Source organism: Acipenser ruthenus, chromosome 16 (assembly GCF_902713425.1).
Source record: "Acipenser ruthenus chromosome 16, fAciRut3.2 maternal haplotype, whole genome shotgun sequence".
NCBI classification, from domain to species: domain Eukaryota; kingdom Metazoa; phylum Chordata; class Actinopteri; order Acipenseriformes; family Acipenseridae; genus Acipenser; species Acipenser ruthenus.
The window spans coordinates 18,401,468-18,420,251 of record NC_081204.1 but is presented as its reverse complement, the minus strand read 5'-3'; the positions used below and the strand labels follow the sequence as shown (position 1 = coordinate 18,420,251).

At 38.8% G+C, this 18,784-nt stretch overlaps 1 protein-coding gene across 4 annotated transcripts in view; it reads left to right on the top strand.

Annotated features, from left to right (window-relative positions):
• The first annotated feature begins 9,292 nt into the window (after positions 1-9,292).
• The window catches only part of LOC117968546 (butyrophilin subfamily 2 member A2-like), a 51,148-nt gene continuing 41,656 nt past the window's right edge, over positions 9,293-18,784 (top strand). The window contains exon 1 of one of the 4 annotated variants that reach the window (XM_058988970.1): positions 9,293-9,525. Coding sequence is in view for 2 of the 4 variants with exons in the window: in XM_058988968.1 (XP_058844951.1) it covers positions 10,682-10,749 (68 nt within the window). In the remaining 2 variants the exon portion in view is untranslated. Of the gene's footprint in view, positions 9,526-10,558; positions 10,750-18,784 lie in introns of those variants that run through there. The other 3 variants (XM_058988969.1, XM_058988968.1, XM_058988967.1) reach the window with 3 other exon arrangements.

Here is an 18,784-nt window from a genome sequence, read left to right as displayed (position 1 = left end):
GCACTCTCAGCACGATTAGAGGGAGACCCCCCGATACAGAAACATACACTAATAACCTTTATAATGTATAGTAAGCATAAACCTTGAAACCCCTTTCAGAAAATATCTCTTACAATTTGTGATGTTCAAATGTGAAAGCGATCAAGATCAAGAGTCTGGATTAGGGGTTGGGTCTGTGTTTCGGGGGCACCTGAATTTGATAGCGAGGTACAGGGGGGTACCTCCAAACCAGTCTCTCACTGTGGGCTCCGCCCCCTGGCCAGCAGGAATTTGACCATATTGGTGTTTCCGCAGATGGCTGCCATGTGTAAGGGGGTGGTGCCGTCAGTCACCACAGTTCACATCAACCTGCGTAGGAGACAAAGGAGAGTGAGGAGGCACGCACTTAAAAGTCTCTCAGTGTCTTCAGTTTAAATTCAATGACAAACGTTTCCATTAGGATACAATACACATACGTACCCAGCTTAGTATTTCCTGTAGAGACAGGAAGTCATTCCCTGTGACAGCTCCACAGGCTAGAGATGGCAGCAAGTCTTCCAGCAGTCCTTTCCTCTCCTGCACAGACAGAGATAACAATGAAAGCCGTCCAGGAACACTCTGTGAGCATTCTGCTTATATCAACAGTGCAATGTGTGGACAAAAATGGGCGTTTAATCCAAATGAAACCACTGAAATTAGAACCACTTCCGTCTAATATTATAACAGGGCAGCAGTGTGGAGTAGTGGTTAGGGCTCTGGACTCTTGCCCAGAGGGTCGTGGGTTCAATCCCAGGTGGAGGACACTGCTGCTGTACCCTTGAGCAAGGTACTTTACCTAGATTGCTCTAGTACAAAAAATCCAACTGTATAAATGGGTAATTGTATGTAAAATAATAATAATTTTTTTAATGTGATATCTTGTAACAATTGTAAGTCGCCCTAGATAAGGGCATCTGAAAATAAATAAATAAATAATAATAGTAGTAGTATCGGCTGCAGCTGACAATATGCTTGTGTTAATTTTACTGCCCTCCATTTGCATTCACTTGTCAGCTCTCAAATGTGCAGTTTCAAAAGTATTTTCATTTTAAAACAAGTGGTGCTACAACAGGTTCAAGAAAGTTGTCAGTTTCCTGGCCAGCATCCGGCACCTCTTCAAGACACAGCTGTTCAGACAGCATCTGTAAATCTCACAACTCTCCACTATGCTGGACTAGACGGCACCCAGCTGTACCAGTACTTACATCAGCTTGTGCTTGCACGGAACTGCTCCACACTTTACTGTATACTACTGCTCTCAATCAATTATATTTGCTGTATTTCGTACTTGATTAGTCACTTTTTTTTGTAATTGCTCTTATTTGAAATCGCTTTTATCTATTTATTGTACTGACTACTTGCTCTTAATGGAATTTACTCTTATAACCAAATATTTGTAAATTTACTGCTCTTAGTTGAAATCACTCTGTAATGTTTCTGTAACATCAACAACTGTATCTGATAATACATATTCTCAGGAGGCTTTATTGGAGTTTATCGCACAGTTTATTATTACATCCAGAGTGATATATATTCAGACTAGCATCACAGGTTACGCATTACAACACAACCACGCGGAAAACCCTTTTACCTTGTTCCACCAATAACGTGTCCCTTATCCTTATAACCCATGCACATTGGTTCCGGTGCCGTGCTTCAATATAATTATAAATGATTGCGATATGTCGCCTATCATTACACACTCTGAAACGTAATTATTTGCTGTATTTTTTATTTTCTCTTATTTGAATTTGCTCTTACTACTGATTGTATTGTATTCTATTACTGCTATTATCTACTGAGATTAACTACAAAACCACTCAAGTCAGTCAGCATGACAGCAATCCCTGAGATTAACTACAAAAGAAAATGTCAACATCTCGCCATATTGAGGTAAATGAAGCAGATTTAGACAACCTAGAAACGAATACAACTGAGGGAAACACCAAGCGCCAGACAGAACGGGCTATGAAAGTTTTCCGTGACTGGCTAATTGAAAAAGAACATTGACATTGATTTAAACGAAACGTCACAGCAGCAGCGCCATCTACTGGACAAAACCCAGACATACACGTTGAAACAGTGATCCAGTTCGTCTCCGTGAAGCTAGCAACAATTTCACTTCCGGCATAACTTCCGGTGAATTCTACTTCGCACTCTCATATAACGGTTGAAAGAGACTGTAAAAGTAGCAGCAAGAAGGTACATTAATACATTGTTCGCCATTCATTATTAATTTAATTATTAATATTATTAATGACCAAGGTCTCCTGTATTATTATATATATATAAAACAAGACGATAAATGATCATTTATTAGGCTTAATATATATTAACAGAGACCAAGACTTTCACTTCAACACCAGGTAATTTATTATTTATTAATTGATTTTGCTCTAGGAATGAGATAGGCTACTTCTGAAATAACAATAATTTGGGAATCACTGCCTTAAACAATGTAATAATAATCTTTAGTTGTATAGTGCAATCAATGTGTAATACAGCTCAAATTGCTTTACAAGCAAAATTCAGCAGAGTAAAATACAGAAACAAAAAGTACAATTATTAAAAGCAGCCCAAAGCACTTTGTAAGCAGAATACAGAATAAAATACAGAAATAGAAAAAAGTACTATTAATAATAAAAAATATATATATATATATATATATATATATATATATATATATATATATATATATATATATATATAAACGCTTTTAAACACGATTTTAAAATAACAATGTGGGTCCTTTGTTATTAAAAGTGCATTCACTTAAATAATCTCATTAAAAAGAAAATAATGTAGAAACTTATTGTATTGTAAGCAATGGATTCTGCATTATACAGCAGTGGTTCACGCCACAGACCAAGAAAGTGGTCCACATCACTCACTGGGTACCACCACAAAACCATTTTTGCTGGTGATGCTGGAGCAAATAAAAAGGTCATTTTCTTTTTAGTATTGATGTTTTTTTAAACCATCTCATTCAAGTTTGTACCTTTAATGGTTGCCGGTGTAGACCCGCATACTAATGGCAATAAGTTGTGTCTTATAGGATTCTGTTAACACATACTAAGGTATGTTGTGAATGAGTACAAACACAGTATAGCTGTTCAAATGAAAACACGAAAATAATCTATGTGACTTGCATACATTCAGAAATGCATTGCTAATAATGTATTATCTATGTGTATATATCTCTTTTTAGTTTGTGATGGTACTTGGCAACTGGAGGGTTGTGTATTTCAGTCAGTTCTGAAAAAATTAAGGATTGTAACTCAGTAAAAGGGGGGTGAAATGTAATGAACAGACTCATAGTGAATAGAAAATGGGGTTAGTTGTGCCAAATTGACGTCACTGCTATTGTTGCTGTGTTTTTAGTAGTGCCGGGGTGCTGAAAATATGACATTGTAGCTGGTAGGTTGTCTATTTCAGTCAGTCCTGAAAATTTAAATGTGTTTGTTTTTTTATTGCTTTGTTTAACATCATGAATGGCATTTGCAATTACTGTATAATCTAATGGATTTGCTTTTTTTCCTTTATATTTTTTGTGTTTGGTTGGAGTTGGACTTCCTCCCTTAAGTTTAGTAATATTCAGTGAAATATTTAGTGTATTCACCACACCTGTAGTCCTACCTCCCTCCTTCACCTGAGCTATAGTCGTACCTCTCTCCTTCACCACACCTGCAGTCCTACCTCTCTCCTTCACCACACCTGTAGTCCTACCTCCCTCCTTCATCACACCTGTAGTCCTACCTCCCTCCTTCAACACACCTGTAGTCCTACCTCTCTCCTTCATCACACCTGCAGTCCTACCTCTCTCCTTCACCACACCTGTAGTCTTACTTCCATGCTTCACACCTGGTCTTACCTCCCTCCTTTACCTGAGCTGTAGTCCTCCCTCCCTCCTTCACCACACCTGTAGTCCTACCTCCTTCATTTGAGCTGTAGTCCTACCTCCCTCCTTCACCACACCTGTAGTCCTACCTCCCTCCTTCACACCTGTAGTCCTCCCTCTCTCCTTCATCACACCTGCAGTCCTACCTCTCTCCTTCACACCTGTAGTCTTACTTCCATGCTTCACACCTGTAGTCTTACCTCCCTCCTTCACCTGAGCTGTAGTCCTACCTACCTCCTTCTCCATCACCTCACCTGTAATCAGCCCTGCTTCCTTATTAGACACCTTTTTTCTAAGACCTTTCACACTTACTTCACTTATTTTTTTTTTTATATACAATCCACATTAATGTAATGTAATGCAGTTACACATTGAGGAAATGTAATTCAGATAATAGCACCGTACTGACAATCACTCAGATTGTTTTGCAATTTTGATTGTCTAATGCCAAAGAACATCAAATTAAAACAACACAAATGAAGTTTTAATACTTAGAGTCATCTCCAGGAATAGCTCCTCCGCTGCCATCTCGGTGGTACCGTGCTTCACCTCTGCCCACTGGAAAGGATCAGCGCTGCTGATTACTGGTGCTGACCCTCTCACAACCACACGTGGAGTGAGGCCAGGTTTACTGCTCTGCAAACCTGCTGATTACTGGTGCTGAACCTCTCACAACCGCACGTGGCGTGAGGCAAGGTTTCTTGCTCTGCAAACCTGTTGTTGCTGGTTTGGTCTCTTGCTGGTAAGCTGCACACCACATGAGCTGTGCAAAGAGAGGCATACCACAGTCATCACTGAGATGTACACCATCAGTACACCACAGATCTGAGCATGTGACGGGGAAGTGTTCAGATATTGAGAGGTATCGGACCTTCATGCACAGCCATGTTATTCCTGACACAACAGATCTTAAAGCTCAAGGTCAACGATAAGCCGGGTACAAGGAATAAAAAAATCACTATTGTTTTCAGTTACAATCATTAATTTAATTTTGAGTGAAATAATTACATTTAACCCACTTTTATTGAGTTACAATCCTTATTTTTTTCAGGACTGACTGAAATACACAACCTACTGGCCAAAATGTCATGTTTTCAGAGCTCGGGCATTGCTAAAACCCCAGCAACAACAGCAGTGACGTAAATCTGGCACAACCAACCCCATTTTCTATTCACTATGGGTCTATTCATTACATTTAACCCCCCTTTTACTGAGTTACAATCTTTAATTTTTTCAGAACTGACTGAAATACACAACCTACAAGCCAAAATGTCATATTTTCAGCGCCCCAGCACTACTAAAACCCCAGCAACAATAGCAGTGACATAAATCTGGCACAACCAACCCCATTTTCTATTCACTATGAGTCTGTTCATTACATTTCAGCCCCCCTTTTACTGAGTTACAATCCTTAATTTTTTCAGGAATGTATGAAATATACACGACAGATTTTTACATACAAAATATACAATATAATAGAAATATAAACAAATATAAATAAAATAAGCAACATAAACAAATATAAATACAATAAGCAATATAAACAAATATAAACACAATAAGCAATATAAACAAAAATAAAGATAATACAGTAAGGCATTTTTTTTAGCAGATTATTTGGGACTTTTATTTTGAAATACGCTTTTGACCCTTCCCGACTGACTTACCGGAAGTTGCATAATGTTGCCAGCAACTGTTGCTCGCTTCACACAGGTATCCAGTTCAGTATCTACAAAGCCTAAACAAGAAACTATTACACTATGTAACACAATTTTTATTCATGGGTAGTAAGTGTTATTTCCTAATTGCTTATGCCTCAAAAGTATAGAAAATGGCTATTATTCCCCACAGACTTTGCTTTTCTGACCAGGACAGTGATATTTTGAAATTTACCTATTTCCAATGAGAAAACGGGCAAATGTGTCTTTTCGTTCACATAAAGTCAGAAAAAAACAACATATGAATCCAAATTAACATGTATTTATACTAAAGTAATACAAAAATGACTACAAAAGATTTAGAAGTGAGTAGTTTTTCGAGATTTACGATTATACTGTAAATCACTTTCACGAATCAGCCCCCAAATGTAGTCTGCCATCATGTTCTCGTTATACTGTCCTTGGTAGCGGCGTTCAAAGACCAGTATATCCTGGTGGAAGCGCTCGCCTTGCTCCTCCGAGTACGCTCCCATGTTCTCCTTGAATTTATCAATATGACCATCAAGGATATGGACTTTGAGGGACATCCTACAGCCCATTGTGCCGTAGTTCTTCACGAGAGTGCCCAGGAAGCCCGAACCACTGCGACAAAGCTGTTCCAAGCCGCTTTCTCCTTACTAGTGAGATTCTTGGAGAATTCATTGCACTCCAGGATCTTCTTTATCTGTGGTCCGACAAAGACACCAGCTTTGACCTTTGCCTCAGACAGCTTAGGGAAGAAGTCTTGAAGGTACTTGAAGGCTGCCGACTCCTTATCTAGAGATCTGACAAATTGTTTCATAAGGCCCAATTTGATGTGCAGTGGTGGCATCAGCACCTTCCGGGGGTCCACCAGTGGCTCCCACTTGACGTTGTTCCTCCCCACAGAGAACTCGGTCCGCTGTGGCCAGTCCCGCCTGTGGTAGTGCGCCTTGGTGTCCCTGCTGTCCCAAAGGCAAAGATAGCAGGGAAACTTGGTAAAACCGCCTTGGAGACCCATCAGGAATGCCACCATTTTGAAGTCTCCTATGACCTCCCAGCCGTACTCATCATACTTCAAGGCATCCAGCAAGGTCTTGATGCTGTTGTAATCCTCTTTGAAGTGCACCGAGTGAGCCAGGGGAAGAGACGGGTACTTGTTACCATTATGGAGCAGCACGGCTTTGAGGCTCCTGGATGAGCTGTCAATGAAGATGCGCCACTCATTCTGGTTACAGGCTATTCCGATTGCCTCGAACAGACTGGTCACATTGTGGCAGAAGCAGAGCCCATCTTGACGGGTGAAGAAGCTGGAAAAAGGTTGGTGACGCTGCCTCTGATCTGCGACTTGCACACTTTCATCCAGCAAGTTCCACTGCTTGAGCCTAGACGTCAAAAGCTCGGCATTGGACTTGGTGAGACCAAGATCTCTAATCAAGTCTTTTTGGTTGGGGTAGTATGGGTTTCTCTCCTCAGCTCCACCTCTGAAATTGTCATCTGGATCTACAACGTCTTCCTCGCTCTCTGACTTGCTGCTCTCTTCTAAAGACGGCTGCTCTCTCTCCGGAGGAGTGGGTACGGGGAGCTCATGGCAGTGTGGCACCAGGGCGATGGATGAAGGAAGGTCCAGATTCGTGATAGCAGGTGCATTCTTGGAAGGGTCCACCATGCAGAAGTAGCAGTTGCTTGAGTGGTCAGTGGGTTCCCGCCAAATTCTTGGGATAGCGAACTTCATGGCTCTCTTTTGCCCTCTGTACCATCCTACAAAAATTAATTTATTTCACCCATGACTAATGTGTAAGAGATTCTCACAACATTTTTCATATATGATATTTTTTTTTTCAATAACATTGAAAATTGTAAAACATTTTAAAATTAAAAACTTTTACAATTTAAAAATTTTTAACACATTTTATAACATAAAATTCCGAGCAACAATTGTCCATCTTACCTTCCAGAGTTTTTTTGCAGTGCTCGCAGGTGAAATGAGGTGCCCAGGGTTTGTCTTGATCCCCGACAGGCATGCCGAAATATGTCTTGTAGGCCTCGCACATCTTAGCAGATGCTTCCACGGAGTACTTTTTCGCTCTTGTCTTGATAAATTGGCCGCAGACATAGCAAAATGCGTCTTGCAGCCTCTTGATGCCATCTCAGAAAAATGCAGATATGTATCCATTTAGGCAGCTGGAACTAAACTGAACTGGTGGGCTTAAGGCCCCTGTATTTATACTACTATTTATATTACTGGAAAGTTCTAGAAGTTATTCCAAGTTTACTCAGCACTGAATCTATTTGGAATGTTCTGGAAAATAGGTAAATTTCAAAATATCACTGTCCTGGTCACAAAAGCAAAGTTTGTGGGGAATAATAGCCATTTTCTATACTTTTGAGGCATAAGCAATTAGGAAATAACACTTACTACCCAGGAACACAAAAAAAAAATTGTTACACGGTGTTATCGAAGCCCCGAAAAAGAAAATATTATACAAAACAGTTTAAATCAAATGTTTAATTGTTAATCTAACCATTTTTAGTTACTGTGGAACTACTTCTCTCAGTGGAAGGTGACACAAATACAAATTATTAAAATAAAGTTTAAAGTCTTCTTCATTTACCAACAACAACACACTCCTAGACCCATTTAATAATAGCAGTAATACACTCCAGGGTCTGTGTGTTATCACGAGATTTACCACCACTTCCTGGGCGGGTGAAGGACTCATCTGGTGCCTCCCAACGCACCCAAGGCGTGGTGATATTACCTCATGATAACACACACACCCTGTCGTGTATTACTGCTTAATTAAAGTAGTAGGTTTAGATGTCACATTCCTTTGTTGACACTGTATTGATTTAGATATTCAGGTTGGATACCTCGGAAGCCAGCGGAACTCCAGCGTTTCTCCGACCCAGCGTTTGTCCCGGATAACCCTCCCGTGATGAGCGGTGCTGCCATGACAACCGACATCACCCGCACAAGTTAGAACACTTTGACTCATTTTTTGTAATACAGTATTAACGCTTTATTGTTTTCACAAAACAACATAAATAAGTGTGTACTAAACACAATCTCAAATATCAGTGAATAGTAGAAACAAGCCGTGGCACCAGCAAGAGGTTCAAATGAAATAAATTACGACATGAAACAAAAATACATGTGGGTATATTTTAATCAAAAATACATGCATCCATAATTCTGATTATGTATCTAAATAATCTCACAGCTAATTCTTTACAAATGAATCATTTCTATATTTCTCGAGTGTAATGTGGTGTTATAGTTTAACATATGAATGGATTTTAGAAATCATCTATGCTAGTCTGCCCCTCAAACAGTTTTAAATATAATTTAGATTTAAATAGCAGTTTGTGTGTGTGTGTGTGTGTGTGTGTGTGTGTGTGTGTGTGTTTATTTTAAATCAGTTATAACAATGGTTGTGTTACTAAAAAAAATAGCCATGGTCCTGGAGGTGAAACGGAATATTATTTATTAAACACATAATCAGAATGATTAAACAAGTAATCTCTCTCTATATTTTTTCTATAATAAATGACTGCGCTGTCACTTGCTGACCACACCGCTACAGTTTAGTACTTATAAAAATGTGAATACAAAACAGCAAAACCGGGACGATTAAACAACTTTACTGTTCCTGACCTGGACACAAAATGAAGTCTGAGAACAATCCCAGTTACACAAAGTAACAGGCACGGGAAGCCAGCGGATTCGTGTGCTCGCTCGCCCGCCTACTGCACTGTGGGGGTTTTGTTTTGTTTTTCTGCTGACTGAAAGAGGAAGAACACTTTCAGTTTCAGTATTAATCACAAGTTGTTTAGCGAGTCAGACATACAGGAGCACAGTAAGCGCTTTCCAAACCCGCCCGTGTTGTGTCCTGATGTGAGGAGCGGCGAGACAGGCTCGCTTTTCTAAAGGTAAGCAGGACATTAGAGCACGCTTGTTGTGTTCAAGGAATGGAGTAGAAAGTGAACATGTGGTTCAGAGCAGACACGCACTCTGACAGGCTGGGTGGGGTTTAACATGGCTACTGCGACAGGATCACTGTTACTGCAGCTGCGGGCACCTACCCTGCATTTTATAATGGAGCGAAACTAACCACAGACCATTTCGAAGGATTTGTACTAGTTATGTAACAGTGGAAATGACATTGTCCTGTCACACAAAACATGGTGTAATTGCACTTGAGCGAGAAAACGTTGAGCACTTTGATGTATGAATTCTGGTAATGTAACTTGTACTGTGATCGTGTTGCTTGTGAATATAGAACACAAAGCTACCTCATGATTCGCTGGCTCCAGTGTCATTTGTTGCTACGGAGGAGTGATCTGGCTCGCTTCGTGCTGGCAGGAAAGAGAAGTCAAACACAGACACAAATGGTCAGAAACTCAGCTGGCATATTTAAAAACAAACAAAAATAAGAAATGGTGGTTGGTTCTGAATTATCAAACATATTGAACCCCTCACCAAAGAAAATGTCCCCCTAAAATTTAGAGTGGGGGCCACATTGACCCTCGGTCTGTAAGTCCTGGAGCAAACACTGAACAAATGTAAAAATGCGCCAACTACAACCTTAAAACTCTCATGTTGCTGGCCACTGCAGATATCGACAGGTAGGCGGGTGCACTTCATTATGTAGCTCTGCTATTGGCTAAAGGAGTAGAGGCCAGTGACGCAGTTGTTTCCTGTAGTCTCACGTCTGCTGTTGGAGCAAAACTAAAAACTACAATGACAGCTTCGAAGAAGAGTAACGCCTGGAATTATTTTGAGAAATGAAATGAGACCACTGAACAAAAGCATATCTGTGCACACCACAAGATAGTTTTTTTTTTTTTTTTTTCAACAGCGTTTTCGTCTTTCCACGGAACATGTATGGACGTGCGGATCTTTTCCAACAAAAACGTGGTGTACATTACAGAGACAATAACAAATCTTTTTTTTTTTTTTTTTGTAAAAAAGTTAACTTTTAGGTTATGGTACACTTAACTCCACTTAATTAGAAAAGTCTGCCAATTTCTTGTCGTTAAGCTTAATATGTAATTAAGAAAAAATGAAGTGAGAAATACAGAAATTATGATTTTATTGATGAAATACACTGCAGGTCAAAATATAAACGTTCATGCGGCGAACGTCGGATGTAGGTAAGAAATAACCCACGACAGGGTGTGCCAATAATTTCTGCGGTTGTTTTCACAGCAATGGCCGGTAACCTGCATCATTTCCCTAGATTGTAAACCAGCATTAGATGACATGTGGACTAAACGAGTTCCGTGTCAGTTTGCGCAGTGCCGCAGCCCTTCCGGTCGACGGCGAGCACAATAGAATTCTATGCCGCACCCGACCTTGTTTAAAAGTCCAACGGGTGTGTCAGCAGAGATTTTAATTTTGTTTTAAGTATGTTTCTGAAATCGGAGGGTAGTGGTGAGATGCAACTGTTGTGTCTAATTTAAACATTGCATACTCGCTAGTCGGTTTTATATTATTATTTCTTGGTAGATGCCTTTTTTGAATGCTGTTTCAGTTGTATGTTGACATTTTTACCCACAGAAACACTGTTTAGATAATTGTTACTATTAAGGTGTAGTAATATTAATAGATCAGGTAAGTTGGTCTATGATGTCATAGCCATGCGGTAAGACAACGCACGGTCATGTGATCTTGTTAAGCCAATCACAGCACATAATTGATCCAAGTCATTTTCCAATAGCCATTAGACTAGATGCTGTGAAACAAACAGTGTTGAAATAATACAGAGATGTATGTTAGTCTAATGGAAGTGTCTGGTCCAGCACGTCAAGACCACTGATTCAAGTTGAGAGGAAAGGTGAAGGGTAGGCTGTCGTGTTTGCTTCTGTTCCACCCTAGCTTAATAGTGACAGAGCTACGGTTAAAATAAGAACAATAAAATTTAAAAATATGCTGTTTGAGTGCAGCAAGAGCCATAGCTGTATGCATTAGATTGGTACAGCTCTATTTTACTATATTTTTATAAAGAAGTTTAGAATTGTGTTCCTTTTGTATTAATATAAAAGTCAAGAGTTAGAAACCCTAACCCTAACCCATGCACTGCTCCACACACTGAGAGCCATTTCAACCAGCTTCTCTCTATAACCCTAACCCTAACCCATGCACTGCTCCACACGCTGAGAGCCATTTCAACCAGCTTCTCTCTATAACCCTAACCCATGCACTGCAACACACACTGAGAGCCATTTCAACCAGCTTTTCTCTATAACCCTAACCCTAACCCATGCACTGCTCCACACACTGAGAGCCATTTCAACCAGCTTCTCTCTATAACCCTAACCCTAACCCATGCAGTGTTTGCTCCAGAACTTACAGACTGAGGGTCAATGTGGCCCCCTCTCAACATTTTAGGGGGGCATTTTCTTCAGTGAGGGGGGCAATATGTTTGATTCAGGACCAACCACCATTTCTTTATTTGTTTGTTTTTAAATATGCCAGCAGAGTTTACTGACCTTTTGTTTCTGAATAAAACATAAAACTGTAAAGCAGTAGATACAACCAAGGTGTCTCTACAATACTCACTGTCACTTTTGGGGACAATATTGGGAAATGTGTCACAGTGATGCTGGTGTATCACTGAGTAGAGGATATTAATTGTACCAAATCACATTAGAACAGGGGTTTTCAATCTTTTTAAGCTGCGTACCCCTTTCCAAAAAATGTAGTCCACTGAGATAGTCATAAAATGAAAACAGAAAAAAGGTCTGTACAATAACATGATAACAAAACGCACAAGCCTTGGAGTGTGTGATGGATACACTTATAAAAGTTACAGTATTATAAAAGAAATATATATTATATTTACTTTTGGCTAAAAATAGTCCCTCAGGCAAGTTTCTAGTTGTTGGAAACATCATTTTATTGTAAATATTAATTAATTAAAATCAACAAAGCCTCCGTGCTAGCCTCAAATCACTCAGAAATGTCACAGGACTATTCCATGATAGCAAATGGCAATCATGTATTTTTATTGATAATAAAATTACAGAAAAGTAGGCAAAGAAAAGTTCACTGTCCACGCATCTCTACAGCTGACCTCATTACGAAAATATATTATTGGCATTTTTAAATTCTTGGTGATTAAAACGTACAGTACTGATGCTAATTAAAAAACAATAATAAAACGCTTACCTACTATGTGATGGGTGTCCCTGCTTGTTATCACACAAATCACTGATGAGGGCAGGGAAATTGGAGAGAGCTTCAGTCGCAAGACATGTTTGGCGTTTTTAATCTCTAACGGTATTTCGTCTTGATCGCCCTTTGCTAGTAATGTTCTAGTATTGAGCCATCAATCCATATTTTTTCACTGGATTAAAAGCTAAAAACTCTTAACTCTCACACCAGACGTAACGCATGGCAATACTTTGGTTTCTGATTGGCCATACATCCTGTATTTTGAAATGTAGTACTTAAGTTACAATAAACTTTAATCGGGTCATTTTAAAAAATAAATATCGATTTGCAGGCACGAATGCACACAGGAAATAAAATGAGTTAAAGACTAGGCTTTTAGTTTTTTAAAATATGTAATTTTTTTTTATCTCAAACACTGTTTATATGACATTTAAACAACAGTGCTTATTTAAAATGTACTTATTTAATATGTAAATTAGTCGTGTGTGCACTGAACGCTCTGTCACAGCTCGTCAGTCTGGTGTTAGCGACTAAACGTTGATTACATGATAAAAGTTTGCAATAGATTGGCAAGTGGTACTAAGTAAAATGCGTTTTCTCGCGTACCCCCAGGAGTATGTGTACCCCAGTTTGAAAACTGCTAGAAGAAACCACATTACTATACAGTTTAATAGTAGTCGTATTTAAATGCCATTGTCCTGACTGGTAAATTCTTGCCTTCCAGCTTCCCCTTTATTTTGACAATTTGCATATAAAAAATTGCATTTTTTTTGTTTACATTTTTCATTCTTAGCCCCCAAGTAAATATTTTGGACAGTTTTCAAAGCAATTGTTGCTTTATTTTTACAACACACGTTGGTGTTGTTGATATGATAAACGCATATACCTGCTTCAGGTACTGGATTGAATTGTTTTCAAGGTTAAACGATGGCCCGTGTTACACAGAACACTAAAAATAAAATGTCAGATATACAATACATTTCGTTGGTTTTGTGGATTTGCTATATTTTTAAACTTATTTTAATACTGCACATAATGATATGGTTCTGACAATGCTACTTACCAAAACCGTGACAGCACGTGAACTGTATTACATAATAATTTCCTTTATTCCAATTCCAGTGGTGTTTTCTCAGTGCAAGATGTATATACAGTGCTGTATAAAATCACATACACTGTAATATTATATATATATATATATATATATATATATATATATATATATATATACAAATTACACATATTTCATAATGTTACTGTAGGCTACTTTTTCTTTCTTTCTTTTTTTTTTTTTAGGCAATGATGCGGTTTTCTACTGCACACAATATTTTGAAGCACAAATATAATAGCCTGCATTTCAAAAGTCACTGCCAAAGCTGATTACTTATTTTTCAGGAGTAACGGTTGGGTTTAACAGGGATACTATTTGCATCGGACCACGTTGTTAACAAGCCTGATGTCGTCCAGGCTTTACTGTGAAACTGCCTGTAACCAGGGAGGGTGTGAGCGCATTCTACTGGACTGGAGAATAAAATCACGCGAGTTTAATTATGAAAACGCAAGTGTAAACAAACAAGTAAAAAAGATTAGCCTGTCGTCAGACATGTCATGTTAATACAAAATGCATTAATTTACTGCGAATTGGTATTGCATCTGGTCTGGGAAGGGGGACACACGGGTGCATTAAGCGAATTTCAGCAGGATATTTTTTATTTCAGGGGGGCATTGGCGCAATGGCGCGGCCTAGCGCGAACACTGCCCATGCACTGCAACACACATTGAGAGTCATTTCAACCAGCTTCTCTCTATAACCCTAACCCATGCACTACAACACACACTGAGAGCCACTTCAACCAGCTTCTCTCTATAACCCTAACCCAAGCACTGCAAAACACACTTAGAGCCATTTCAACTAGCTTCTCTCTATAACCCTAACCCTAACCCATGCACTGCTCCACACACTGAGAGCCATTTCAACCAGCTTCTCTCTATAACCCTAACCCATGCACTGCTCCACACACTGAGAGGCATTTCAACCAGCTTCTCTCTATAACCCTAACCCTAACCCATGCACTGCTCCACACACTGAGAGCCATTTCAACCAGCTTCTCTCTATAACCCTAACCCATGCACTGCAACACACACTGAGATCCATTTCAACCAGCTTCTCTCTATAACCCTAACCCTAACCCATGCACTGCTCCACACACAGAGCCATTTCAAACAGCTTCTCGCTATAACCCTAACCCCAACCCATGCACTGCTCCACACACTGAGAGCCATTTCAACCAGCTTCTCTCTATAACCCTAACCCTAACCCATGCACTGCTCCACACACTGAGAGCCATTTCAAACAGCTTCTCTCTATAACCCTAACCCTAACCCATGCACTGCTCCACACACTGAGAGCCATTTCAACCAGCTTCTCTCTATAACCCTAACCCTAACCCATGCACTACAACACACACTGAGAGCCATTTCAGGGCAGCAGTGTGGAGTAGTGGTTAGGGCTCTGGACTCTTGACCGGAGGGTCGTGGGTTCAATCCCCGGTGGGGACACTGCTGCTGTACCCTTGAGCAAGGTACTTTACCTAGATTGCTCCAGTAAAAACCCAACTGTATAAATGGGTAATTGTATGTAAAAATAATGTGATATCTTGTAACAATTGTAAGTCGCCCTGGATAAGCGTCAGCTAAGAAATAAATAATAATAATTTCAACCAGCTTCTCTCTATAACCCTAAACCATGCACTGTTCCACACACTCAGAGCCATTTCAACCAGCTTCTCTCTCTGAATTGGTTTATTCTTGTATTTGTATCATTGTGACTCATACTGCAGGTAGTGGAAAGCTACCTGGTAAACAAATAACAACAAGAAACTAGAGTTGCGAGCAACTTTATGGCTTCCAAGCAGTTATTGTAAAATTTAAGCGCATTGGTTATTATAGATGAAGTGTTATCATCACAACTGTGCTAACTGTGTTAATTTTCGCACAAATATTGGAATTGTTGGTTAGTAGCCAATTTAAATTTCATTTGGATGCACACAAAATTCTAAATAGTATGCAGTCATATACTTTGAAAATAATGCATATAGAGGCTAACATTGTTCTAAATTCGAAATCGCTCTGTTTGAGTTTGTGTGCGTGTGGTGACATATTCTTAATTTTGCAATATAAAATAGTCTACAGCATGTATTGGTTCTTGTATATTTTAATGCCACTATCATTTAATGTGCATTTGTAAAGCAGTAGAAAGTGATAATAGTGTAATGATTGGCTATCTGCGGTGCCTGGCTTCGTTGCCACATACTCAGAATTTGCGATTGTTGTTTTATCAGTTTAGTCTTAATAATTAAAACTATCATGCCATATCAGTAAAACGAGTAGTGCATTTTTTTTTGGCTTCTGTTCAGCTACGACAACGTTGTAAAAAAAAAAATGTGATTACAGAACATTTTTGTACAGCCCGAGAAGACGGTAATTTCTCTTTGTGTGTATCAGTATTGCCTGCATGTCCACGAGGTTATAAGTAAACAAACAGCTTTACGGCTGCGAAGCTGGTAAGCTCAAATTATACTAAAATGTCTGCTTTTTGGGGAGATTCTCCATCAATAACTATGCGATCTTTACAGTTACAACGCTATTTTATAGAGCAAACGATTTATGAAGCGTTATTTATTTTGATTACCAAAAATAAATATTTCAATGAAAGATACGGCCCCAAAGTCGCCCCCCCCACCCCTTCTCAAATGCATCTTTTAAATGGATTACACACACGGTTTCATTTCAACAGATTCAGGATTTGTGACTGTATTTGAACACAGTTCAGTCGTAAAAATAATTATATAACGATTTTTAAGCAAACTATATTCATGTGACTTGTAAAGCTGATGTTTTATTCATTTAATTGTTTCGATTGTGTTTCAAAAGCATAGTGCAGGTTTTTTTTTTCGCGTGGATGTAGTTGCAACAATTCTTAAAAATGATTTCTTAGTTTACAGTATGCGTCTGTGTACTATGTGTACGTCCAAATATAATCGATTCACGCAAAAGCCAACATAGCTGCCTCACCATGTGACCGATCCATTTTTCCTTAAGTAGAATCAATCGTGGACATGAGCGCACTATGTACAAAATTTTTCACAGCTGTACTATTTACCGTTCATGAGAAGAAGACTTTTGAATATTGTCTAAACTTTTCATTAAATCCAAGATGGCTGCCGCACCATGTGACCAAAGGCCGCCATATTTACCACGACACAACATCACGTAGTCCTCAACATCCGTGTCAAATTTTGTGCATTTTGGTGCAGCCGATAAGAAGTTATACACAGTCTTATAGCCAGTTGCGTATGTTGATGATGTCATGCAGCGTGGACGCCATGATTTTCACAGTAGCAACTTCCCTTGAAGAAGCGTAACAGATGGCCATACTGAGATGTTTTATTCCAATTTTTGTTTCAATCGGATAAGCGGTTTCAGAGAAGAAGATGTTTGAATTTTGATGATTTTATATTTTTATGGTAATTTTATGTCATTAATCAATGTGGTTGCCAAACCACAGAACCAATCAGCTTCATATTAACAACAGTTAATCATGGACTATCCCTCAACATGTATAGCAATTTTCAGAACTCTGCAGTAAGCGGTTTCCGATACATAGGCATTTTAACAAATTCCGCAAAATCCAATATGGCTGCCAAACCATGTGACTTGCGCAAATTTGCAGAATATCACCGACTATCATCCATAGGCATCTACCAGTGTACCGAATTTCGTGAGTTTTGTGGCATGTTTTGGCAGAAAAAAAATAAATAAATAATAATAATCCTAACAAAAACAATAGGCTTCCCCAGCCTACGGCTTGGAATCCTAATAATAATCAGATCACTATTTCTAACTGTGATACACAGACAGGCTGCTGATAATCAGATCACTAGTTCACTATGTGATGTTGTGTCATGGTCCCAATCGCTTTCTCTATGAAACAGTGTTGTAACTGTAAAGATTGCATAGTTATTCATGGAGAATCCCCCCAAAAAGCAAAAATTTAGTATAATTCGACCTTACCAGCTTCTCGGCCGTAATGCTGTTTGTTTACTTATAACCTTGTTGACATGCAGGCAATACTGATACACACAAAGCATTTGAAAAAAATTACCGTCTTCTCGGGCTGTACACAAATGTTCTGTAATCACATTTTTTTTTAAAACGCTGTCATAGCTGAACAGAAGCCAAAAAAGTTTAGAAAGAACAGTTTTACTAACTCATGTAACTTAATTACTGTGGAAAGGATGATATTAATTCACATGTACACACAGTACATTATACAAAGGCACATACTGTAAACGAAGAACATTTTTTTAATAACTGTTGCAGCTGCATCCACGTGAAAAAAACTGCACTATGCATTTAAACCACAAAAATCGAAACAATTAAATGCATAATACATCAGCTTTACAGTAACACGAATGCAGTTTGCTTAAAAATCGTTATATAAATATTTTTACGACTGAACTGTGGTCAAACACGTCACAAATCCTGAATCTGTTACAATAAACCCAAGCGTGTACCTATTTAAAAGACTGGGGGGGGGGGGCACTTTGGCGCCATATCTTTCATTTAACTATAGTTATGTTTGGTAATGAAATGTATAAACAAAACTGTTCAGAATCGCTTGCTCTATGAAATAACATTGTAACTGTAAAGATCACATAGTTATTCATGGAGAATAAAAAGCAGACTTTAAAGCGCTGTGGCAGCTACAGGATCTATAAATGATGTTTAATATGATATTCGTTTGGTTATTGTATGTTTTAAAGTGTTTCTAGTATAAACCTACCGCCAAAATGTGTTGACAAGTCAATGGGAAAATTCAAAGTCTCGAAATAAAAGTTATACGCAGTTTGTAAAACTTATGAACAAATTTGTTTTATAAAGCTACCATGAGTATAATTTCGGCAGAATGTTAACATATAACAGGCGTCAGTTACCTTCTACCTTTTCTTT